General features: G+C 41.4%; 1 protein-coding gene across 2 annotated transcripts in view; it reads right to left on the bottom strand.

Moving 5' to 3' along the window:
* Window positions 1-4380: 4380 nt before the first annotated feature.
* The window catches only part of PTEN (phosphatase and tensin homolog), a 33376-nt gene continuing 11356 nt past the window's right edge, over window positions 4381-26400 (bottom strand). For both annotated transcript variants that reach the window (XM_072129584.1, XM_072129585.1), the window contains exons 2-9: window positions 25484-25568; window positions 18356-18400; window positions 16321-16364; window positions 14897-15132; window positions 13481-13622; window positions 10018-10184; window positions 6568-6795; window positions 4381-5938 (exon numbers count right to left, since the gene is read on the bottom strand). In XM_072129584.1, the coding sequence (XP_071985685.1) occupies window positions 5753-5938; window positions 6568-6795; window positions 10018-10184; window positions 13481-13622; window positions 14897-15132; window positions 16321-16364; window positions 18356-18400; window positions 25484-25568 (1133 nt within the window). In that variant the 3' untranslated portion in view covers window positions 4381-5752. The remainder of the gene's footprint in view (window positions 5939-6567; window positions 6796-10017; window positions 10185-13480; window positions 13623-14896; window positions 15133-16320; window positions 16365-18355; window positions 18401-25483; window positions 25569-26400) is intronic.

The raw sequence follows: 26400 nt of genomic DNA, 5'->3' as shown, positions 1-26400 counted from the left end.
TGATTTAGGCTTGGTCTGTACATTTATTAATGAAAAAACAACCCATACAGTACACAAGGATTTCCAAGAACTAGGGGAGCCAGGCGTGGAGGCAACAAATGGAAGTCTAACAAGTTGAGAATAAGATGGGATTTTTTTGTTAATCTTTGAGATGCCACGTTACTTTGGACCTGGGACACAATTATACAAAGTAGCAGCAGGTATGTATGACATATAAAGGAGGAGAGGAATCCATGCCTGCCCAACTAGTGACCCCCCCCCACCCCCCAATCTTAGTGCAATCTGTTTGGCCATGCCAAGGCTTCACTCCTGGCAATGTCAGTAAGGCAACAAATGAGCAACACGATTAACCAACCTAAACAGCAAACCAGAATGGCAAATACAGGTTTTATGGTAAAGCGTTTAGTGCCAACTAAACATGGGTACAGGTTGTAGTGATGCCAAAGTAATCCAAGGCCGCCAAGCCAGGAGGGGTGCGATTTTAATTAAAAACTTTTAGTTGCCCTCATTTATATCAAATGACAAATCCAATAGGAGAACCCAAAGCTACATTGTTAATATTCACTCTAATGTTCACATTAGTATCATGGCAAATATTCCAAAGCTTTCCTCACAATGGGGCCTCAGTTTCTAAGAAACTACCAGCATCGACAAGTGTGAACAAAGCCTGACGTTACAGGTACATAACAAAGTGACTTTACTTTCTCAACAAATGTAAAATAAAGCGAGACATTATAATACTTCGGCTCTGGGAGATTTGCAAGTGCTGTCGGAGAGATATGGGACATGAGCGAATCTTTAATAAATTTTTAAGAATGATTAGGAAGAGAAGCATAATCTATGGTCACAATGAGTCTTCTAAAAACATCACTTTATTTTGAGTGGGAACAGGTGAAGGGCTTGGTTACGAAGTTGTCTAGCAGGCAAGGTTTCTAAAGAAAAGTTTTAAAAATAATGAAAGCAGCAATACTCTCCTTACCGATCCCACCACACTCCCTTACGGGTCTGTACTACCTAGTTCCTTTCAACACACAGGAAATGACACTGCCCAATCACTGATCAGCGATTGGCTGAACCATAACTTCCTGTGCGCTAAACGGGAACAGGAAGTAGAATCTAGCGGGACACCGGGGCAGCGTTTTAAAGGGAACAGTGAGGAAAGTATTTTTACAAACACTAACGTTTAGTCCACGAGTCTCACGGGGTTGTCCGGCAGCCAGTTTCCGCCATTGTTAAAGCACACCAGCTTTACTAATGTGAAAGTGTGCCTACTTATGACTTTGCAGTAGCCTCCAGATCCCTCTACCTTTACCCAAAATGAGCTCCCATGAGAATTTCAGTAAGTTGTCTGGCTTTCTCTTCACTGTGCAGTATTAAAAAAATAAAAACTCCTTACTGAAATGACATACGGAGACATTAATATACGCGGAGGCGCTTCTGACACAATAAGTGCTACAGTCACGAGCAGGCAGACTTACATGTCTCGTAATGGCATGTCTGCTGTGACAGGTTTCATTCCAAAGGCAGTATCTGCATTAGACTGTTCACACTACTAAATGCCCAAGATAATAATTAAAAAAAAAAAAAAAAAAAAAAAAAACGGGTCAAGGTACTTCCCACTTCTAAACGCCAGGAAATCACATCTACAACCGGCATACTATTTGCTTAAATAACTATTTCCAAATACTCTGATCTGAATGACAGCTTCCACTGTTTAAGTGGACAAAGTACTCTTAAAAAAAAAAAAAGGAATAAAAAAAAGAAAAAAAAGGTAAAAGGGATGGGGGTTACATGTTGTAGAATTTACTAATTTTACTAATATCAACATTTATATCTGAATTGTAGGTTTAAAGCTTAAGAAAAAAAAATGAAAACAAATACAGCAGCGGTGGTAAGCTTACATATTACGTAGCCTGGCATGCAAAAAAAAAAAAAAAAATGCCACATTAATAAATGGAGTACCAGGCCAGTTTTGCCATATATGAATTATTGAACACTGCCAGTTTAAAAAAAAAAAAAAAAAAAAAAAATTCTAAATTTAATAGAAAAATAGCAAACTACAAAGAATATTTGGGACACTTTATATTTTAGATATACATTTTTATATCTGTGCCGTGTTGAAACTTTTAAAGCAACACCGACTTCATAACCATGTGTAATGTATATATATAAAAAAAAAAATCTGAAGCTACTAAACATTCTTCAAGTAAAATTCCCTAACAGTTAATGACATTAAAAGTGTGCAAAACTGCAAAACTCATTGTGATAGAATGTGTAAGGTTAAAAAGGTGGATCAGCTGACACCTAGGCAATTCATACAACCTAATTCTCCTTTTGTTCCTTCTGGGGGTTTTTATTTCCTTTTTCTTAGAATGATGGGTACAAATCATACAGAAACTTCTTGTACTGTTATAGTTTGTATGTGACAAGGCAATGGGGGAGGAGATCTAAAACAGAGGATTGCAGGCAGCGATTGAAGTATTCACAGCAGGTATAGGATTTAAAAGGGGTTATCCGGCTGTTAAAAATTACTGAGGGCCGGGCTGGGGAGGGATAGATAAACATAATAAACATGTACTTACCTCCTCCGGTGCCGGCGATGTCCCACACCGCGGTCCCTTTGATCCGTGCCCATGTATGTTTACAGGGGCACAGAAGCCGCGCACAGGGAACTTCCGGTCCGCGATGTGGCCGGCTCCTCCCATCCGTCCCTATCTCTCAGCGTTGTAAGCATTGGGAGATGGTGCCGGCTGGTAGCTCCCTGTGCGCCCCCTGTATACAAACCGGCGCACAGAGGACAGGGACCGCGCCACGAGACATCTGCAGCGCCGGAGGAGGCAAGTACACGTTTATTATGTTTAACCAGCCCAACCCTCAATATTTTTTAACACCCGGATAACCCCTTTAAAACAAATGCAATAAACTGAATGGGTTAAAGATGGGATAAATCAGTGGCCAAGGGCTTGGAGTGGGTCAAGAATTAGGCTAGATGCACACAACAGTGAGAAACTGGCCTCATGCTCTACGGACCAGTAACCCACAGCCATTACTTTGAATGATCCGTGAAAAAATCCTTTACCAGACCTCACAACTTCATTACAGACTTGTGTAAACGGAGGCCAGAATGAGGCAAAATTTGCCATGAGAAGCCAGACATTGCCCATTACTCAGGGTTGAGATTCAGCCAGGATTGAGTGTCTGCCAGTGGCCCCCAGCACACTAGCGAGTGTCTGCCAGTGGCCCCAGGCCCCCAGCACACCAGCGAGTGTCTGCCAGTGGCCCCAGGCCCCCAGCACACCAGCGAGTGTCTGCCAGTGGCCCCAGGCCCCCAGCACACCAGCAAATGTCTGCCAGTGGCCCCAGGCCCCCAGCACACCAGCAAATGTCTGCCAGTGGCCCCAGGCCCCCAGCACACCAGCAAGTGTCTGCCAGTGGCCCCAGGCCCCCAGCACACCAGCAAGTGTCTGCCAGTGGCCCCAGGCCCCCAGCACACCAGCGAGTGTCTGCCAGTGGCCCCAGGTCCCCAGCACACTAGCGAGTGTGATGCATCCAACTCACAGCATGTGCTGGCCGGAACGTCCAGCCCGAACACTGACTACCTGGACTAAAGCCTGCCACCAGGTCCATGCTGTTCTCTACTTTCTGGTCCCATCTAAAGAATAATTCCTAGTCATCCAATCTCTGGCTTCAATAGTGACCCTCATCTGCCAGTGATGGGCATGGCAGCAGTAATTTTTTACAATACAACATCAGGAAGTAAAAAGCAACAAGAACTGCTCAACAGAAGTTGAGTTTATAGCCCACTTCAAGCCATTGCCATAGATTTAAAATCCCTCCATGGACATCACCTTTAACCAAGGCTGAGAAGAATAGTCCAAGCAATCCTATCTACTGCACCAAGATTCTGCTGACACCCAGGTGCTATCCAAGATCTTAACACTGGCCTTGATAAACACAAGGGATGAGATCCATCCAAAACGCGTGGCATTCCTTAACCTCATATAAATATGGTATATTTTAGTATGGACAACTATTTTATTTTTAACATCTCTATACGGATGATACATTGCAGCTATGCCGACTGTTGCATGAGACCCAGTCAGCTTCAGGACTCGGTGTGGGCCTGCTAGTGAAGATTTGGATGGTTCAATCCTGTACCTCAAAAAAAAAAAAAAAAAAAAAAAAAAAAACGCTCCATATAGCTGCCTTTTTTTAGCACCATTATGCTTTAAAAAAATTTTGGGAAAAAAATAAAAAAGCACAAACAATAAGCAGCGACAGTGGACAATTCCTTTATAAGTTCAGGATTTACTGCAGCACGCCGAAACAGAGGGAGCATGTAATAGTGCGAGATGGTAAATGAATCAAGCTGGAAGTAGATTCAGGTTTCGATATTCACTATCCACCGCGTTTAATACGTACGCTCGACAAAATAAACCCTTAAACATTCTCTTAGCCGGATTAAAAACGTCATCTGTTGCCACAATGGCGGTGAAGAGGCAGGAGGTGAACCTTGTATTTCACAAAGCACACAATTTAACTTCAGTTGGTGAGAGGGAAAGAAAATAGCATTAAAAAAAGGGAATAAAAAACTATGCATACACAGCTACACTTAAAAAGAGGGGGACAAACGAAACAAAAAAAAAACTGGAATTAAATGGGAAAGTGCCATCTTTATTTATCCTAATTTTAAGATTTAAAGAGAACCTGTAATTGTAATTAACCCACCCAAAATAAATACTTCATTAAAAACTATTAAAAAGCATTGCCCTCTCCCCTAAATGGTTCCTTTCTATGGCTGCAATGTTACAAAAATCAGTTTGTAAACTTATTGATGCGAGAGTCCAATGCCACCAAGTGAGTCCAATGAGGCCCTGCAAATTCAGTGGTTACTGCACTGCCCTGCCTCCTTGTTCCTGATAAACAGGTCTCGCTGATAGGACATGATGCTGTGTGGAACCTTGAGAGCTCTGTTACATCACTGGGCACTTAAAGTCACGTGTCCAGAGTGACATCATCTAAGGTCCTGTTACATCTGCAATATCCATCCAATGTTTGTATCTGATCACATGAAATCACAGCAGCCTCCATGGACAATAGGGTGGATTAGAAATCCATGGAGGCTGCTGTTATTTCATGTGATCATATACAGATATGGGATAGAGGTTGTAGATGCAACAAAACCTTTGATGGCATCACCCTGGTCACATGACATGAAGAGCTGAATACTTAAGAGTCATGGGGCATAGGGAGGAGTAGAAGGGAGTGGCCGAACGAGTAGGACATGCCCCCTTTGATGCCACGGAATATAACAAAGTTGATTTATAAGGAGATAAGAAATTTTGTAGCTAAAAGAAGGGCGTCAGTTAATAGGGCTACATAGGAACCTGTCACTAGCTGTATTTGTGAAATGACAGGTTCCCTTTAAACATCCTTTTGAAACAAAAAGTATATTCACATAACAATGCTACGTAACCTTTTCTGAAATTTTTGTTTTCTTTTTGCTTTTTTTTTTTTTTTTTTTTTACTGGACAGCAGTGCCAAAAACCCTGTGGGGTAAGGGTAGAGGGGCAAAACAATATTGGTCAAGGAAAGAAAATAATTGCTCCTATGGTAGGCTGACAACGCCGTTTAAAAAGGTCCTTTTCAGTTTATTCAAGTTTGTCTTTTCTGTGGTTTTAATTCCCTCGATTTAAAAAAAAAAAAAGAAATGGAAAAAAAAAAAAAAAAAAGGAAAAATTAAGGAAAATATTCAGACTTTCGTAATTTGTGTAATCTGATCTTCATCAAAAGGTTCATTCTCTGGGTCAGAGTCAGTGGTGTCAGAATATCGGTAATGATCAGGTTCATTGTCACTAACATCCGGTGTCACAGAAGTGGAACTGCTTGCCTCTGAATTTGAAGATTCTTCTACTGTTTTCGTGAAAAATAACTTCACCTTAAAGAGAACAAAAAGTTAGTGTGAAAGGAAATGTATAAACACTGTAAAAGATCAAGCATGATAAACCGGGGACACTTACTCGAATATAAGATGATTACCACGGTGTCTGGACCTATGTCTCCTTTCTAAAAGCAACTTTTAAACTAATTAGCATGAAAGACCCTCCATGCAGGAGACTCACAGGCTGTTACACTGTGCAAGGTTACATCAGGTAGAGGGAGCGGGAAGTGCCAAGGGAGCAAAGGAAAGGGGTGACAGGGTAACAGCCTGTAAAGCAACCACGCAAAAGGGGCTGTGATATACACCCCTAGAGCCCTTCTGGATAATTAGCATAGTTATAAAAGTTGATTTTTAGAAGGAAGGAGCCCATGGATAACTGACAATGCCTAAAGGCAGTCTATCCTTAGTCTGCTGGGTGGGGACTCACTGCTCCCAATACTATTTTCATGCAGTTTCTATGAATCTGACTCCTCAGGGAGCTTCTGTCTTGTGGCAATCATGACTACATATACTAGTAAATTTGTACAAGATCAAGGAAGCAATTCACATTAGTGTTCATGGTCTACTATACATTTAGTTTACTTCCCCCAAACGCACATAGAAACCATGAAAACCTGCAGACTTACTTTGAAGTTTGGTGAGAAGTATCTGTTGGCCTTGTCTTTGTTAGCTTTATCTAGGTCGTTTTTCGTTAATGTGAGGGTGAGATATTCCTTGTCATTGTCTGAACGTTCAGTACTGTATATACCATCAAGTTCTTGCACGCCGAGTAACGTTCCATTCTCTACTTTCTCCGAATATTCTTCAGGACCAGGTATAAAGAATGTATTTACCCAAAAGTGAAACATCTTGTCCTAAGAAAAGAGAAGGAAAACAGGGCATGAGCTGGATATATCAGTACAATCCCAAAAACCAGTGCTGGCATTTCAGTGGTTATTACATGATGATGTGAGCCAGGTTGCACACGCTGGGAGCCATGCACATCTCCGCAGCGAGGTTAGTGCAGTCGTCCTTTTCCTATACTGGCGGGTTGTGTGCATACAAATCTATGGAATTACATTTTTAGCTGGTGACAGGTTCCAATAGCCTATGCAGATTTGAAAATAGCTTATGTCAGCATTCTGACTACTGTCACCACTTTATAAAACTTCTCTGCATGCTCAATGTACATGTGGATTTTTTAAAATCAGCACAGCTTAGGCTATAGGAACCTGTCACCAGCTGAAGATTACATTCCTGGTAACAGGTTTGCTTTACGTGCAAAAATTAACACTGAATTTTAGAGATTGCTGTACATAATGTAGCCAACTCATGACCAAAGGTTCTCTTAAAGGAAACCTGTCACCACATTTGCAGAGTGAGCCCTTTTAGCTAAAAATTGTTTCGCTTACATGCACAGAAATCCCCTTTTATCTTTTATTATCTGGCATCAGAGGGGGAGTGTCCTGCCTGAACGGCCCCTCCCATCTAATCCTCCCCATGCTTTAAGTTTTTCTTACTGGTCACAGTTCATGTCATGTAACCAGAGTGACATCACAGGTACATAAGCTTCCTTACAGCAAACTGTTCCCCATGTATGTATCTGACCACAAGAAGACACAGCAGCCTCCACGGACTTCTACTCTTCTCTTTCTCCTCCATGGAGGCAGCTGTGATTTCATGTAATCACATACATGGTGTACAGTTTGCTATGTTAGAAGGCTAAAGGACCTGCAATGTCGTCACTAGTCACATGTCATGAATGTAACACAAGGCACCATGTAAGATTGACGCAATCTTTCCCATCTGTACATAGATTTATATGTCTGTAGTTGAATATTAGCAGACAGTCCCCAAGTAGGAGGCAGAACAGGGATTTGAAGAAAGACAGCTGTCAGTCACAATAAGGGGGCGGGGTTCAATGGTATCCAACTTCTCTCAGGCTGCCAGAGAGGAGTCAGAAAAGCTAATTCGCACATCAGAAAATTGCTGTAATTAAAGTACAGGGCCCCACTGGCAGCTAATTGTAGGTGATATAGGGAGGACTTGTAACCCTTTATCAGCAGGCAACATCTGGTGACAGGTCCTCTAAGGTTTGAGCCATTAACCATTCAAGCAGTCATCACTCACTGAGAAGCAGCTTCTGAAATTTGTCATTATGACAGCTGGCACCCCCACCATCAGCAGAAGGGTTTAAATGTTTATAAGATCCATTAATGAAATATAGAAGATGCCAACTGCATGGAAATTTGTTTATCCCCATACAGTACCGAATGCTACACATAAATACAGCAGAGGAAAGGTAACAATGACTAATGAGCACTATGATAAACGCCTGCTGGGTGGCCTATGGCAGATTCTTCCACTTCAGAAAATTATACCTGAGGGTTTCAGACAAACCATGGTCAGTCTTGATATAGTTCTGGGCTATTTGTATCACATCACTATGATGTTCGGAGTCCTATACATGGCAGTGTACTACATCCATAAAACAGGACACACTCCAGTGCAGGATGAACGCCTGCCGTGTCCCATGATTCCTACATTGGAGGCTATTTTGGTGCCGATATGACCTGTAGATTAAGGTCATCAGAACAATTATTTAGTCACGAGTCAGAGGTCACTCTTCAGCTAGGACTTGGATCAGTTTCACACCATGTGCTTGTAAGCAGGTGCCATGTAAATATTTAATCCACTTTGGAGCTTGTGGGACCAAATATAAAACTGATAAGCAAATGTAATTTACACCAATTAGGTTTACAGGTGGCCCGATTCACATTAGGGCAACGGACAAGAGGTTTCTTAAAGGGGTGTTCACATTTCAGCAAATTAAGTTTGTTTTTATGATAGAAAGTTATAGAATTTTCCAATACACTTTCTGTAGCAATTCCTCAGTTTTCTAGATCTCTGACAGTCAGAAGAAAGCTCCTATGTTTGCTTCCAGTAGATAGAAATCTGCCCATGGTCACATAAGTGCGCTCACCTGTGTGACCAAGGGCAGATTTCTATCCACTGGAAGTAAACACAGAAGCTTCATACTAAATGACACCAAGCAAAGAGGAATGGATACAGAAAGTATATTAGACAATTTTATAAATTTTATCGTAAAAACATTTGTTTGAATTCTTTAATTCCCATCAATGTAATGGAGCTATATAAAGATTATAAATCAAAATGACCATCATCAATTCCTGCAGCACAGGACCGGTCATGTCCTGTGCACATTCGACTTCATTATAGCTGTACTTGCTTCATGGGTTGCCTGCATTAGGGTAATTTACCCCTTATCCCAAGAAAACGCCCATTAGTACATACAGCCGAGAGGCTTGCTGTAAGGGGTTGGCCACTATAACAAAACTTTACTAGGCCAACTACAAAAGCCTGATAGGGTCATACATATTGTAATTACCCTAGTAAGGTTTGTGTGTCATGTGACCCTGCAGGGCTCGGGTTTTCCAGTGATGGTGGGTGCCCTGCAAGGACATTTGTGGTGTGTACAATGCCTGCATGGTTCTCTCAATCTGCCAAAAGTCAGTAGTACACGGGACGTCACAGGAAGCCCCACTCCCATTGGCTGTAAACCTTACCAAGGTAAGTACTATCTGGATGACTTCTACTTAACATAGTAAATGGTGGCAGACCCCTCTAAGTTAATGGATTATTCCAGTGGGCAGTCGTCTGTGTTGCTGCACCTATTGCTGTTACCTATTAGTAACTGCTAGTAGGTATTAATAGTTATAGCAACAACTAGCAGATCACTATGGACCAAATATGACACACACAGGATATACAATTTATTGTCAATGTGCTACATAAGCATTTTGTACATCTGGCAGCTTTGATTTGGACTTCAGTAATGATTTAGTATGATCCTTAGCACAATCATGTACATGGCTGCCAAAGGCTAGTTGCTGATCTCCACTACTGAGTAGCGTTGGTTTAGTCTTAATTCCCATGTTGAATGAAAAGGGAATTGTTGACCACGATCTCAAGTTTACTAAGTGTTACAGGGAGGACATTGGAGATTGGGCACATGTAGAGGGGGGGTGAGCATTATGAGCCTCACATAACAAGAACTAGCCAACTAAATCACAAACCTTTTTCATCATCTTGTTCTGTTTATGGAAAAACTCAACCTTGATGTCCCCACAAACAGGAAGAGGCTGCGGGAAATCAAAATACATGTATTTCTCCTCACGCCTTGTCGGTCCTGTGGAGGATGTAAATATCTTAACCTTCAGCTGATAGATGACGAACTGGGGATCTGTGGAAGGAAAATATTGGAGATGATAAAAAAAAAAAAATGTAAGGAAATAATTTTATAATACATAAAGCCAAAATCAAAAATTATTTAATGAAGCCGTCACACTGCACATGCAGTTCTGTCTTATTCGGGGCTAACGTTTTAAACAGTAATCGATAGCCATCATGTAATATCTTATAAGAAAAGCTGTCAATCATGAATTAGGAACACCCAACTCAATATGCTGCCTAAAAATAAAAACGCCATGTACAATCTACTCAGCTCCTCCTCTATAACGTACTGCCTGCAAATAGGACACCATGTACAACCAGTTCCAGTTTCTCCTGCTCTGTGACATGGTGCATGAAGAATAGGACATAACTTAAGCAATGTCCTAGAAAAACGCAGCAATATAGGCAATATCGCCATTCATGTAAAGCATCGAAGGTGTTCTCTAGGAATGAAAAAAAGCATGTAGCTATGCGGCTTTGCGACTGTATCGCCGGCCTGTGTATACAAACAAGAGGACGGCAGAGATGAATGGCAGCATAGGGGGAATGGGAGCCGTAGAGGTAAATGGAACAGCTTTTATTTAAGTCATTTTTGAGGCATGAATATTTGTTCAAAAATAAGAGTTCAAAGTTTAAAAATAAATTCATAATCTATCAGTCAAGTCTCTCAATTTATATGAAGTACAATGTGTCAACGAAAAAAAAAATATATATCACAGAATCAACTTGGTATATTAAAGTCATCCAAAGTTAATACAATTTAAATTGACGCATGCCAGATTTGAAAAAGGTCCATAAAAGGTCAAAATAGGTTTAGTCCTTAGGGGGTTAATGTTTTAAGCCACTTAATGAGCAGCAAATAATCAGAAACAGGAGTTCAGTCCAGGGTTAGGTCACACTATTCAGGTGCACCAAACCAAAATGCCTGAGATATTGAGAACAGGAAGGGTGGAGGCGGTAAACCCAGAGCACAAGACCGAGGCAGAGAAAAACCTCAACAGTGTGCAGAATTGGGACAATGGTACAGAGAGGGTCTGTGGTGAAGTACAACAGGAAAACGAAGAAAAGCCATTATTAATAGTGAAATCTCTAATCTAAACCTTTCACACATTTCCCCAATTCTTTGCTATGTAACACCATAGGAGACTTCACTTTCACATCCCAGCTTAAAGGGGTTGTCCACTTTCAGCAAATTGATATTGCTCATCTAATGAAGTTCATCTTCCAATATATTTTCTCGGGAGATTTATCATTCGCTGGCGGATCCCTGCACCGCCGGAGCTGCCGGATACATCTTCTGGCGTCTTGATGTATCTGTCGGCTAAGCTGTACAGCATCTATTTCTACACTAGGGTTGTGCGATGTATGGAAACCTCGCTACTTGTTCGATACTTTCAAACTCAGAAAAATCCAGTACATGGTTTCTGTAACTTTAGGTACTGGTTGACTTGTGCTGTTCTACAGACTCCTAGTATCTGCCTGGGGATTCCCCAGAGGAGACATAAATTAGTTGGGGAATCCTTTGTATAGATGCGTCTCCCAGGGATTCCCCAAACGAAGAGGATTTCCAGGTAGTCAATTATTCCCCCCCCCCCCCGAGATGGGATTTGAACTCACAACCTGCATCCTCTACCTGCCAGAGATACAGCGCCTCTACCCACTAGACTATGGTCTTACTGGACTTTTTCTACCATAAAGTAAATAGTAGCTTCCATAAAGTTACTGTTATTCAAGCTCAATGTACTGGTACATAGAGATACATCTCCTGAGAGATCTATCACTATAATATATTTTTTTTAAACATACAATTACAGTATATACTCAAGTATAAGCCGAGAAACCCAAACTTTTTTTTCCATTCACTCGAGTATAAGCAAACTCAGTACTGACCTTTCTGGCGCCCCCTGCAGCTCCCCTTCCATCTTCAGCTCCATGCGCAGCCCAGGTGCACACACCATGACGTCAACCGCTTGCCGACATCATATAGTGCGCTCGCGCAATCGCCACACACTAGGATGTCACAAAGCGACTAAATTCATAGTTATGCAACGGGACCATGCAGGGAGCCAAAGACAGAAGAGGACCTGGGGGGGGGGGGGGGGGGGGGCGGTTGAAAAAGTCGGTTTTTTTGGCTGGGCAGGGGGCTGCTGGCTATATACTGGGGAAGCTGTGACAAATGAATTTCCCACCCTAGGCTTATACTAGAGTCATTAAGTTTTCCTAGTATTTTGTGTTAAAATTAGGTGCCTCGAGTACATACAGTAATTGTTAAATGGTCTAAAAATTAACAAAATAAATTGTACATTTATTATTATAAGGACAACCTTCACAATACATATAACTCATTAAAAACACTCTTGCAGAATGCTGGTTGATCAATACTGAATGTATGCATCTCAATGGAAACACAATTTGGCTGAGCTCAGACATTTGCATTGCGTTTCTAAACACAGTGCGACCGCACTCAATGTTGAATTCAGATAATACTTTGTTTTCTTTAAAGTATTGTATCGGAATCAGTAATCGGGATACTTCTCTGGGCATTGTACTCAAATTTTGGATTTCATTGCAGCCCTGCGCCAGTCCAGTCCAGCAGACGAACCACTCTTCATGCCCCCTTGGAATGGAGATGGCGTATAGGGGGAAATAATCGCAATTACCGACTGTTCAATGATAATTGCAATTATTTCAAGGCTTGTACACCAGAAAATTGGCCCTGATAAATCACCCATGTTTCTATTCCTTATGGTTCTCTAGATCTCTGCGATCTGTAGATTGCCATCATTCTATAGGAAGCTTCATTGTTTACATTCGGTGACTATAAATTGGTCCCTGGTCAGGTGAGGTCACATAGGTAAATGTATCACAAGGCTCTGATTACTCTAATGCAACGAGGAGTGCACCCGTGTCACATCACATGACCAGGGACCGGCGCTATCCACAGGAAGTAAACAAAATTGTAGAACTTTTCATGACAATTATTTGCTGCAGTGGACAACCGCTTTATATGTCTATCAGAACTTCCCCAGACTGTCTACTTGAACAGCCTTCTATGCCCTTATTTTACATTTTTTGCAAAATAAGATTCTAAAACCAGTATCAAACTGGAAGAACCATACCAGTTAATGTCTCCCCAGCACATTGCTCCCATTCAATAACTGTGGTAGAACAAGAAAGCATCCAAGTTACTGGAGGGAACTTCTGCCACATTAACAGTCCCAGAAATAAAAAGATTTCAGAAATGTCCTGCAGATTAGATAAAAGGTAACCCGAGTGTAATTCAAGAGATAAGGAGGTCATACTTACTGCAAGTGCCTCCGCTGAACATTGGAATAGTCTCAAACATCATTTTGTGAAACAGAAGTGCCACTGGTCGGTAATCCAAATTGTTTTTTAACAAGTAGCTGTAGTAATAGACATATCGCCTTTGGCTGGGAATTGTCACACCCTAGACATAAAAGAGGAAAATTTTAAAGCAAAGAGTTCAAAAGAAAAGTGGGAAGTGCGTGCAGTAAGCTTTCAGACATCTTGTACACATATGACCATGCTTGCTCCATGAATCTCAGACTGCGTTTGGCCAGATTTCTCTGAATGAACTTGTAAGCTACACATTAAAAAAGCAAGGAGTCCCTGTTTCCCCAGGGAACCAAAGTGGGAAGCAGGGACTCCTTGAATCATTTATAACCAAGAAGCTTGGGTTCCGCAAGAAAGGTTTATTTTTTGGCCAGGTTGCTCATAGTTCGGAACTGGAAGGCATTTAACCCACCTTCCGTTTCTGAATGGTAAAGTTTAGTGGAAAGGTAAATCTTATGAAAGTTTAGGAAAACTTATTAAGGAAATGGGAGGGGTTGTGGGAATGATTTATAGGCAGTTTTTTTTTCTCTTTTCTCAGCCTGGGTTGTTGGTGGGTGGGTTTGAGGTAGTAAATTTAAAGATTTTGGTAAATTAAAATGTATAATGTCATTTTAACAACTGTATTTTGTAAAGTATTGTGTATCTGTTGTAATATATGTACAATGTGTTTATGTTTCATGTCTTTGTATGCTAGTGGATGAGTAATAAAAATTGAGATCATCTTAAAAACAGCCTGGAGACCTGAACCCAGCACAGAGTTCGGGTCTGTCATGTGATTTGTCTCCGTTTCCCGTCAAGACCATAGACTGAAACATGATTATGGTTAACTAATCAGAAAGGGACACAGGGTCTCCTTATATCATGAGTCCAGGCTTCGTACCCGTGTTCAGTTCAGGAAATACAGCCATCACGCAGTACAATTTTAACCAGGCTGTAGGGGTACTTGGGCCAAGTTCAAGCACGTAGGATGCGGACCCAGTTACAGATTCCATCAAATATAATGGATGAAAGCTGCAGGCAGGAAAGATTCATCTGGCAAATTCAAGGAGGCTAGAAATATTATTTGGAGCATTTTTAACATCTAGCAATTCCGTTATTTTCATTGTTCCGTTTCTATTATGGAGACAGGACACAAATGTGAACAAAGTCTAACTATAGAAGTCTTGCGACATGAACACAAGTCCACAACTACAAGCTATTCATTTGATATTCTTTAAGATGACTTAAGCTGATCATTCACGTTAGACTTGATTTCGGTTGTGCCTGCCAAGTGTATGGTGGAGAGATTGTAGGAAGCATTCAGTGCCTAAACTGCATCGCCTCCTTTAATCTCTATGAACTCACATGAATCAGTGCAATGTCACTCACCTTCTTGTCTCGGGTCCGGACTTCTCCATAAAAATCTAATGCTTCTTGTGCCTTTAGAAACTTGCCTCGATGTAGCAAATAAGCACAAATCATGACTCCTGTACGGCCTTTTCCAGCTTTACAGTGGATCGCTGCTACATTGTCATTTTCACTTAGCCATTGGTCGAGATCTTCACAAAATGGTTTGATTAGTTCTAACTGTGGTGGATTGTGGTCTTCAAAAGGATATTGTGCAACTGTGGGGGAAGAGCAAAGGTACAGATGTTTAAGTTCCAACAGGTAAACCACTTACACAAATATCTATAAAAGGCAAAGAAAGAAACGCCGAGACATACAAATAAATGCAGGCATGTAATACAGCAGTAATGCAATATATAAAAAAATTACTACATCTGTATGAAGCTAGGCCCCTGCCATGTCTATGCTGCTTTGCTTTATCACTGCAGAGTTACCAAACCCTGCAAGGGGCAATGGGGGAGATTTATCAGGACATGATCAAGTCCTGAAATATTTGCAACTGCTAGTGAAGCGCCAGAAAAAGATTTCCCCCTCGATGCCACCTGCACTCCACCTGAGCGTGGCGTGTTATCCCGCGCACACCCAACAATTATAAACCTTATTAAATACACTATACCTGGCATAGACCTACACCTCGAGAAGCCAGAGGCTGGTTACATCAAGAGCATCTGGCAGCAATAGAGTAGTGGGGGCCACGTCATACTCAGCACTAGAACATTGTTGTCCCCCAATGACTAACCTTACTTGGAATGATTAAAAGAGGGAAATTCTAGAAGACCATCTGACTAGTCTTAACTACATATAAGATGTCATCAGGGAAGATAGACATTGGATCTACAAAAAAAATTCCAGAATAAAATTCCGTCTACACCACATAGATTTTCCTTTCTAAACTTCAACCTTATATTCTAAGCCAAGGCATTCAATTATATCATATTTTAGAATAAAATATATATATATATATATCTTTACCTCTTGCAGGTTTGCATGTTGGCCCCTATACACAAGTTTGGGGATGGAAATCTATGAAAAGGTCAGAAATTGCCAAGCACATAGCTAAGCTACCTCCTGCACTCTCAGACAGTGAATGTGAGTGCTAGAGATACCAGAATGCTGTGCCCAGCTATTCCACACCCCATAGTAATAAATGGAGCAGCAGGACACATTTACAACCTGTTACTTCACCCTTTAGTGAGAACGGGACCCCCAGTCCCAGTAGTAAGACCCTTACCGCTCAGGTTGTTAAAACCCCTTCTGTGCACAGAGGATAAAATGCAGACTTAGTAGATCCCTCAATTATAGTTTCGATGTTCTGTAGTTCACCATCCCTAAGCGCAGATGTTGAGATACAGTGCATCCTCTGACATGTTAATGTAGAATAAGGATTTATTTGTCCCATGACTTACCTCTGCAGCTAAATTTGTTGGTATCATAATGTCTTTCAGCACATCTACAAGTCAAGCATAAAACAGGTTAGATACATATTAATAAGCTATACAAGATAACTATGCAGTGGACCTGACCATACTAATAGCAACATACAGTCAGCAAAATCAAATAAGGCTCCATTACACTAAAGGATCGTCAATCTGGAAATCAACCTAAATCTACTTAGTAACAGAAGAAGGTCTAATTCCCTCAATTGTGAAGCTTGCTACTGGCGGCCACATTTTTCTGCATTATTTAAAGAGATATGCAATTAAGACCTCAGCCATTGATCCTGGACAGCTCTTAGTGCACAAGCCTCATGAAGTCAGTATTGGCTCCTCAGATGGAAAATGCGCTATAGAATGAAGGCTACGGAAAATGGGACTATGGGCGACATATCTAGTGTCACCATCAATATGAGAGAGCTGAAGGGGAAAACCTCTACATCATAGCAAGCCTATAGAACTTTAGGGCACAATATTACAACAGAGTTAAAGGAAAACTCGTTCTGGAAACACCTACAATTTAGAAGAATTAAACGTCACGGTAATAAAGGGAGCCTGTCATCAGCAATTAACTGACGCAAGGTGCAAATTGCTTGTATAACGTCAAGGAGGCGGAGTGTTTAACACTGAAGCCAAGGTGGGGGGCTCTGAACGGCTCCTCCCCTGTGATTAACATCATGCATCAGACTTCAGGAGATCTGGTTAGTGAGGTCTCTGGATGCAGGACCATCAATTACAGTAAAATGGGCTTTCTGAGGAAGAGAGCTTGACTTCAGTGTTAAAATCTCTGCCTCCTTGATTTTATAAAATCTGGATGTTTAGCTGCTGGGCAACATACTGATAATGGTTTATTAGGACAATTTCTGCTGACAGGTTCCCTTTTAAAGCAGTTTCCTACCATGAATGAATCCCTTATCCTCTGGATAAAGGATTAGTGTGACTATTGTGGGTCTTGCTGGCTAGAACTCCCAGTGATCTTGAAGGGTCTTGAAGTGCCCCATATAAATGAAGTGCTGGTGCATTCACTAACACATGCAGTTCAGTAGAAGTGAATGGGGGAGTGGTGGAGCATGTGCATTATTTATATGATGGCTGCACTCTGGGGTAGATGAATAACGTGGCCATTTTCTTTCAGAGAAAGTCCCACATGTGACCATGGTTTGTGCAGGTATTGGGGTTCTCTTCATCTGACTTGTCATCTTGTCTCTACAGAAGAATCCTTATTCTAGGGAAAGTTCTGTACAGCACACATATGTCTGTGTGACCCTCTCCCTCCCCTTAAAGAGGCAACTTTACGCCCATCACTTCTTGCAAACCACAAAGGGCATTTTGGCATCAAATGACTCCAATTACTGTCAGCAGTCACAATGCACACACCCTGTTGTACTGTCTATACAGACAATGCAGGAAGGGTGTGCCGCCAATATGGCTGCCCTTTGGAAACCTAAATATTTTTTTTTTTAATTTTAAAAAGAGGAGTTTTTTTTTTTTTTTACTTAGATCAAAATCCCAACACAATCCTTTAGAGTCTACTAGCAAACAGCTGACAAGTTGTGATGGGACAATATGGGAAGTTCTCTTCATACAAGGCATCTCATTCCATACAGAACTTTCTTCACAGTTCAGGAGTAGAGGATCATTTGTGTGACTTTCAAGCAAGCTTCCCAAAGTCTACAAGCTGAAACACACCGTCTATATAATTTATTCCCAATTCAACACGTGGTCACAAGCCATGGAGTGGGCGAACATCCAAGTCATTTAAAAGTAGATCATGTAACGTGAACGCTTGCCAAAATTCCATCTAACCTCATCACTCCACCACCGCGACACAACTCTCCATTAGGCCCCTCCAACTAATTGTTTCAGGCATGCAAGACTGTAAGACAATACCCAGAGAGTCGCTCTGGAGAAATTAAAAGGCGGCCCACTTTCACCCAGAATGCTATTATTCCTACTTGTGGCGCTTAGAAAAAAAAAAAAAGGAGGCAACACCAAAAAAAATACTCACAGATTGTAGATCTTGTAATGGTTTTTATGCTTCGAGTCCAAAAACCTTGAAAAAAGTTAAATAAATAAATAAGCAGCGGAAAATTTATAAACAAGGATATTCAATACATCATCTTCAACTCATGGATCAAAAGTCAGACATTAAGAAACTAGAGCATGTTCCTTAAAGGGGTATTCTCGTCTGGGCATTCACATTCAGTTTCATTAACCCCTTCGTGTCTATGCCATTTTAGACCTTTAGGACCAGGCCTGATATTTTAAATTTGCCCTGTGTCATTATAGGGCAGTGATGGCAAACCATTTAGACACCGAGTGCCCAAACTACATCCAAAACTTACATATTTTTCGCAAAGTGCCGATGCGACAATTTAAGCAGTAACTTATTACTCCCGGCTCTGTCACAGGTTTAAATTGTATAGGCACCTGAGGACACCAATACAGTAGAAAGAAGGAGAAAAAGCTTTGGTTATCATTGTAGCTTTCTTCTAGGGTCCTGAGCTGCCTGGGACTTTAAGAGGCCTTTAGTCCTGTCTGGCGGAGTATGCGGTGGGGTGAGGGCACGGGTGCCCATAGAGAGGGCTCTTAGTGCCACCTCTGGCACCCGTGCCATAGGTTCGCCACCACTGTTATAGGGGGTTATAACTTCGCGACGCTTTAACATATCCAGGGGATTTTGAGATTGAAGTACAATGTGTGACGGTAAAACAAAGTAATAGAAACATTTTGATGATATCTTTTGTGTTTAGTTATGAAAAAAATGTAAATTTGGCAAAAATTTCTGAAAATTATTCATTTTCAAAGTTCAAAATTTTCTGCTTTTCAGGCAGATAGTCATAGCACCCTAGTAACTTTATAACTAACATCTCCCGAATATCTACTTTATATCGGCACAGGGTTTTATGCAGCCTCTCTCTTTTCTAGGTTGTTAGGAGGTTCAGAATTTTGAGTGCAATTTTTCTCATTTTTATGAAAAACGTCAAAACCCTTATTTAGAGGCACATGCTCAGCTTTAACTGACTTTGAGAGGCCTAAACAGCAGTAAAACCCCATGTATCACGCCATTTTAGAAACTACACCCCTCAATGTGTAAAAAAAAATCAACTTTAAGAAGTGTGTTAACCCTTTAGATGCTTCACATGGGTTAAAACAATATGGAGGTGTAATTTACAAGCTGTAATTTTTTTAGACAATGTATTAATTTTGGCCAAAAATTAAACCGTTACAAAGTATTAAATGACCAACTCCACAGAGCCTGATACCCAATTTCTCCCGAGTATGAGGATGCCCCATATGTGGTGGTGACTGCTGTATGGACGCACGGCCGGGCATAGAAGGGAAGCTGCGCCATTCAGAGCAGATCTGCAATGTCACATCTTACAGGCTATAAAATGTTTATTTTTGTAATTTGGACATATGGGAGATTATTTTTTTGTGGATGAGATCCACTTTTCAAGTAAATCATTTACGGGGGGGGGGGGGGTTTGGGGGGGATCAATAGCTAATAATCAGATTTTATTAACTCTTTCTTGGTGGTGGTTAAAAAAAAATCATTGATTCTTGTTTATGGTTTTTAGCATTTTTTTCTGCCGGACGTTCACCATACCATAAAAATAATGTGTTATCTTTATTCTACGGGTCATCACGATTACGGCGATACCCCATTTATATGGCTTTTTTATGGTTAACTTGTTTTGCAGTGAGAAATTTGCTTGTTTTTGTATCGCCATGCCCAACAATGGGCAGAACATTTATATTTTTTTGTTTACAGAGCTGGTTTATAGCTTATTTTTTGCGGGACAAGCTGTACTTATTCTTGGTATCATGTCAGGGTAAATTTTACTTTTTTTTGTGTTTTTTTTACGCCGTTCACCGTACAGGTTCAGTGACCATTTTATTTTATTGTACGGGTTGTAACGTAATATGTTGTGTTTTTTTGGTGCTTTTCACTTTATGTTTTATTGTATTATTGCATGGGATGGGACATCAAGGGACTTTTATTCTTTTTTAATAATTTTTTTTTAATTGCACTTTTTTTTTTTAAACTTTTTTTTTACCGTTTTATTTTGTCCCAGGGTGGGACATGAACAAGTGATCATTTGATCACTTGTTCATTGTAATATACTGCAATACTAATGTATTGCAGCATATTACATAGTCAGCCTATGCATTCTGCATAGGCGGACATCAGCACTGTTAGATCATGCTTACAGCACGATCCTAACAGGCTTCTAGTAAAGGCAACCCTGGGGTCCTTATCGGGCTTCAGGGTTGCCATGGCAATGATCGGCACCTCCGTGCCATGCACGGAGGGTGCCGATCGTCGCGGCGATTCACCATAGACGCTGCGGTCACAATGACCGCGGCGTCTATAGGGTTAAACAGCCGGGATCGCGATAGTTGCGATCCTGGCTGTTACTGCGGGATCCCGGCTACCGCGTACCGTGACGTGATAGCCATGACGTGATACTACGTCAAGGTGCGGGAACGACCCACATCCTATGGCGTAGTATCACGTCAGGGTGCGCGAAGGGGTTAATCTGCCATATATAAACATTTCTTCAATTAGATGTTATTAAAATTTTTTTACCTGTGTGAAGATAATTTTTCATAAATGTAGTTATATGGCCCCGTAGCAACAAGACTAGACTGTGTCCTTGGATACGACCACCTATGCTGGAGTGATTGCACAAGTAAACAAAAAGTTTCTGAATATTAAATGTCCGAGGAGATACTGCAGGTCCCACAGCCATTGATCCTGGACAGCCATCCTGTGGTAATGAACGCTGAAGCCAGGAGGTCAGTCAGGACTCAATAGCGCATGTCTGGCCACCGCTGCCAAAATGTGAGGTGGTCGTATCCAAGGAAGCTTCATATACAATTTGGTGGATATGTGGAAACCTAGCCTAAATTTTGTTGAGGGAAAAGGCCCGACATCTGAATCAGTAAAAAAAAAAAAAAAAAAAAAAAAAACTGCACCCGATAGCGGATCATGACCCTGTATTTGACAGATTTTACAAAGAGAATTGTTTGAAAAATCCTTTATCTTGAAAAAGTACTTTTTGGAAATGAATTTCCTCATCAACTGCATTTCTAGAGCAAAATTCACCTAAACAGTATTACCTGGCTTCCTGCCATACGTGGGTGTCCATTGGCATCCTCACAGACGGCCTCCCAACTCTCCCTCCTCCCTTCTGCCTACGTCAACTGACAACTGCAAACAAAACTGGCAATTGCATGTTCAGCCCCTGCAACAGGTCATACATAGCGGGTAGTTGTCAAGCCATCCTCACTCACTACTCAGGCATCATTTCACTCTGCCAGTCACAAGGCAGCGAGTGGGTCCACAACTGTATAAAAAATTTGGTATCATACTTGGCTCACTCTCTGCGACCAGCCAAGTGAATCTTTGCATGTGCAGTGAATGCAAGGAAGTTCACTACAAATGATAGACCGAAGGAGTAGGCCGTGCAAGATTTACTTGGAGCAGTCATTTAACGTAGGCCGAAAGGAGAAAAAAAAGAGACCCGTTTTTTTCCAACAGACGCCCATATGACTTAGTGGGCTTTGCTGGGAAGCAGCCATGTAGACTGCTACTCTACTTTAAGAGGCATCCATCATCAAATTTACAAGTTTCTTCATATTCACAATTTTTCTTATGCAAAGCCACATTATTGTAAAAAAAACATGTAAATGAGCCGAAGGCACTGCAACCGGCGTCAAGGGAGCGCCTCTTAGCTCCACCATCAGATTATATATGCAAGTCCCTCACTCTTGAATTTAAACTTGGTCCCGCCCTCCGATCAGGACGTCCCAGGCCCCAGGCGTTGGGTTGTGCATATACAATGAGGCGCTCCAGTGACGTAGGCTGGAGTGCCTTTGGTTCATTTCCATGTTTTTCAAAGGGCTTTTTTTTTTTTTTTTTTTTTTTTTAAATACAAAAATGTGTCAGTTCAATTACATAAGAAAAACGCTGCCAAGTACTTGAAATTGAAGGAGCATGCAAGTTTGGTCAGTCTTCCAATCAGTAAAACTGATGGCAGATGTTCTCTAAGTGAATGAACCAAGAAATGGTTATTATAGCAGGTGGTTGGGAAAACGGTACTAAAAATGTTATTGGAACCTGCCCAATTAAATTGCAGGGGGGGAAAAAAAAAACCCCGATGACCGTTTCCCTTCAAAAATTTGCAACAGGACCCTTTGAGTAGGATGCAGCTTGTAAAATAGACTTAGGGTTCATTCACACGCAAGTTTGCGGGGATGTACATGACGCCGCAAATCTCCGGCCGCATATACGTCCCCAAACACGTGTGGCACCGTTCCGCACCGTACACCAGGAAAAGATAGAACATGCTCTCTTTCCACTGGAGCGCGGCCGTGCGCCGCTTTTTCCTATGAAGGGAGGAGGGGCCACATCCTCCTCTCTAGCACACGACGGTATGTCCTCACTTCGGGCATAGCTCGTGTGAATGCACCCTTAAACTGCTTTAATCTTCTTAGTGTCTAGAATGAGTGGTGTAAATGTTCCAAATTTAGCCAATTTGAAAACATATGGGGCTAAATGGCTTATTTTTAAAAAATTTTTTTTAGACCAGAATTCTCATTCCATAGCAGTGTGACCTGGGACAAGAGAGATCTTGTAAATATTTCCATGGACAAATGATTTAAAAACTACATAGATTCCTTTAAGATCATTCCATTATAAAAAGGGACATGCCCATGTTTTAGATGGTAGCTCCTGTTGATATACAGAAGGTGGTCCAATCTCTGCCACTCTCATTGGTATTGAAGCCCCTTAGATTTCAGGACCAATCTCCCTCTCTACCTGACAATTCCCAGTGCCAGAAAGCTGTGCAGAGAACCGCAAAACAGCCAGTGAGCAACTATGATGCAGCTAAATCAGTGTAACGTTCTCTCTATTATTTGGATTGGTGGTGATGGGATCTCAAAAGTTTAGGCCAGCACCAATCATGTACTAGACATGCCATCACTTTATGAGATGGGAATATCCCTTTAATGAAGGCATGAGTGAAGCACGCCAACAGCATGCCACCACAGCTGCTTGCTAATGGGTTACACACACAGAACTGGTAGTAAGGATTTTGCTTTTCCCCAGTAAACATACACTGAATACAGTCATTGTACTTAAAATTTTAATGATCTCAAGAAATGGGTGAGGGGGGCTTTGATCTCCGAATCAATATGCATTTTTCCACTCGGGTTTCTCCTCGCTGCATCTGGTTCTAACTTCCTGTTTGGCTCCATGACAGTGCAGTCTGGGCGCTCGTTTCTTCGTCAGGAAGCATATGCTGCATCAGGAGAGGCGCTGCGAGTCTGGGGTCTACCTGACATATCGGGAGGTTTCCTTCACTACTTCATTAAACTTTACAGTAAACTGGGGTGAATACATGGGTCAAGCTACATACCTCCAAGATCTAATAGTATTGGGGCTATTAGAACAGACAAATACAAGATATGGGTTTCATGGACATGCAAAGTTGAACATCTTTTTCTTATTTCCACCAAAATAATAGCGTCAGCAGTGATGCAACCTATAGAAGTTACAGCTGCAGCACTCGGAGGCTTCTTATCTCTGCTCCTTGTGTAGCTGGTAACCAGTGCCACGTTACACCTTTATTTGTCATTGCACGGACTGGCTCCAGGCCAACACTTTATACTGAGGAGACACAACGTGCCTGAAGAATGCAATGGTACCACTGACTACATGCATATAAAGCTCGGGGAAAGGAAAGCTCAGGACATAGCATTGTTTTGGTTTCTGATCTGGGCAGACTTGTTTCTCATGACAAGGAAGTGGTTAATTTGACAGCCCTTTAAAAGGTCTTCACTTCCTCCCCCATCAGACAGAAGGAAGGTTTGCAGCAGAACTGTAGCAGCACTCCCCCGCTACTGTCTAGACGCCCATCAACTACTCAGACAGTCCAGTCTCATCACCTAGAAGACTGGCCTGCAAAGGGTTCACCCTATACTCACAGTGCCCAGTTAGTCCATGTTAAAGGGGCGTGTCTTTTAGGAATGCCATCAAATAAAAGTACAACCAGAAAGTGTTATACTACCACACCTTGGATAAATCTGGAGGTGCAGAATAATCTGACTTTAAGACATTTTGTAATACCACAGGCAAATATACAAAAAGGAAATAGGGGTAACAGTGTGGCCGGGCATCAGGAGTCAAGGCACGCAATTGTAATCCCTATGATAAGGCTGGAAGATGCAGCTACTATAATAAAGCTAGTCGCCCAATTCTATACCATAGAAGCATCCAAACACTATATATAGCCACCGTAGAGGCAAAAACTTCTAACTCATTCAAACAATCACGGTCAGTCCGTCAATCAGTATGAGCAGTAGCTATATTTCACAGAGTGACCACAGTGCGGAGGACTGGAGTATCAAATATCATAATGATGCAAGGACTCCCTGCTTTCCCATTGTATTTATGATAACAGTTCAGCACTGCTGTTTTACAGAGAAGCAGGGTGTTCCATCGTACTATGCTGCCGAGTACTGTCCTTAGGCCACTGGTTAGTCTGTGAAATCCATTTCCTTCTAGAATTTACAACCTGTATATTTCATCTATGTTCCCATTCACTCTTTGGTCTGCAGTCTAGGACACACACACCTTTCCAAAGAAGCAATAACTAAATGCCTTCAGCCACCCCAACAACCCGGATGTATAAAGCTTTCACAAAGCACAGTTTGCTGCCGTATAACATGGCCGCAGGTTTACAATAGTGACCTCCTGCCTCAAGCCCGACCGAATGCTGATCCTAAACAGAACAAAGGCGGACAGGAACCACCAGTCTGATGACGCGATTTACCATGGATGGCATTTTGGTGCCTTTGTATAACTACACATCCTGTTAGAAAATGAAGGAAGCTGTTTAGACAATGCAATCTGGGTCACATCTAGTTCACTTGCAGCCATTTGGATAGTCAGGAGAAAAATCAGAACAAGCATGGGAGACATGGAAACATGTATATAGTCTACTTCTCAAGACGTGGTCACTATGCGAGGGACAGATGGATAAATGGAAGAAATCAAATGGACCTTGTGATAGAGAAGTTGCAGAGACCATAAGAAAAATATGTGAGAAGAAGTATGACTTACCTTACAACATCATCTATATTGTTTCTGTATACACCTTCAAGTCTTTCTGCCGGAAACCCCATGGCAATTATGTTAGGATAAATATCTGAGAACTTGGAGTTAAGAAAAGCAGCAATGTATCATACAGGTTATACAATGTAGATCCAGTGGTCACAAGGATAACTCCCATAATGCCATCACCTATCCACTAGATTGGAGCTCATAGGTTACTAGAACAAGAGGCCCACGCCACTCAATCCTGCAGGTCAAGGGACCTCCGCCAGGATCAGCGATATGTTACTTTCCAAAATACCAGGTATATCATTTACAGGACACTTCAGTCTGACCTTTTTGGAGACCTTGATAGGTTACATTAATACCTACAATATATACCTACATTACTTACATAAATATTTTACACACTATATAAAAACCGATGCAGTTCACCTATTTGTCCACATCACAGACAGACTTCATAAGATGAAAAGTTAACAGCACAGGAATAAACTCTACACTAGTTGAAAAAAAAAAAAAAATAGATGAAAAGGTGGTTGGACTGTCAGGAGACTGAAACAAGTTATAATTATGTCAAGTGAAATTAAAATATAAACTTTTGCAGAAATGCCACTCAAAAGTCCTTCTGACATCTGACATTTATCCAATATTCAGAGGCATTGTATATCAATCTTATTCTACCTGGCACCTTTCCCCTCAGCCATCATTGGCAGTACTGCTGCAACCAAAATAGTTAACACCCAGGTGTAAAGTTATACCTAAATTTCAAGAAGTGATAACCAAGTAGCAGCATAGCTGCAAAACCACATCCTACACTGCAGCGTAGGGTAAGCAACTCTGTGACACCTTTTCTATATAAAAACCTCAGTACCCAATGCCATGTCTGAGCAAATATATATATATATATATATATATATATATAT

This window comes from Engystomops pustulosus, chromosome 11 (genome assembly GCF_040894005.1).
Source record: "Engystomops pustulosus chromosome 11, aEngPut4.maternal, whole genome shotgun sequence".
NCBI classification, from domain to species: Eukaryota; Metazoa; Chordata; class Amphibia; order Anura; family Leptodactylidae; genus Engystomops; species Engystomops pustulosus.
The sequence above is the reverse complement of the archived record's forward strand: the minus strand, read 5'-3'. Positions and strand labels throughout refer to the sequence as shown.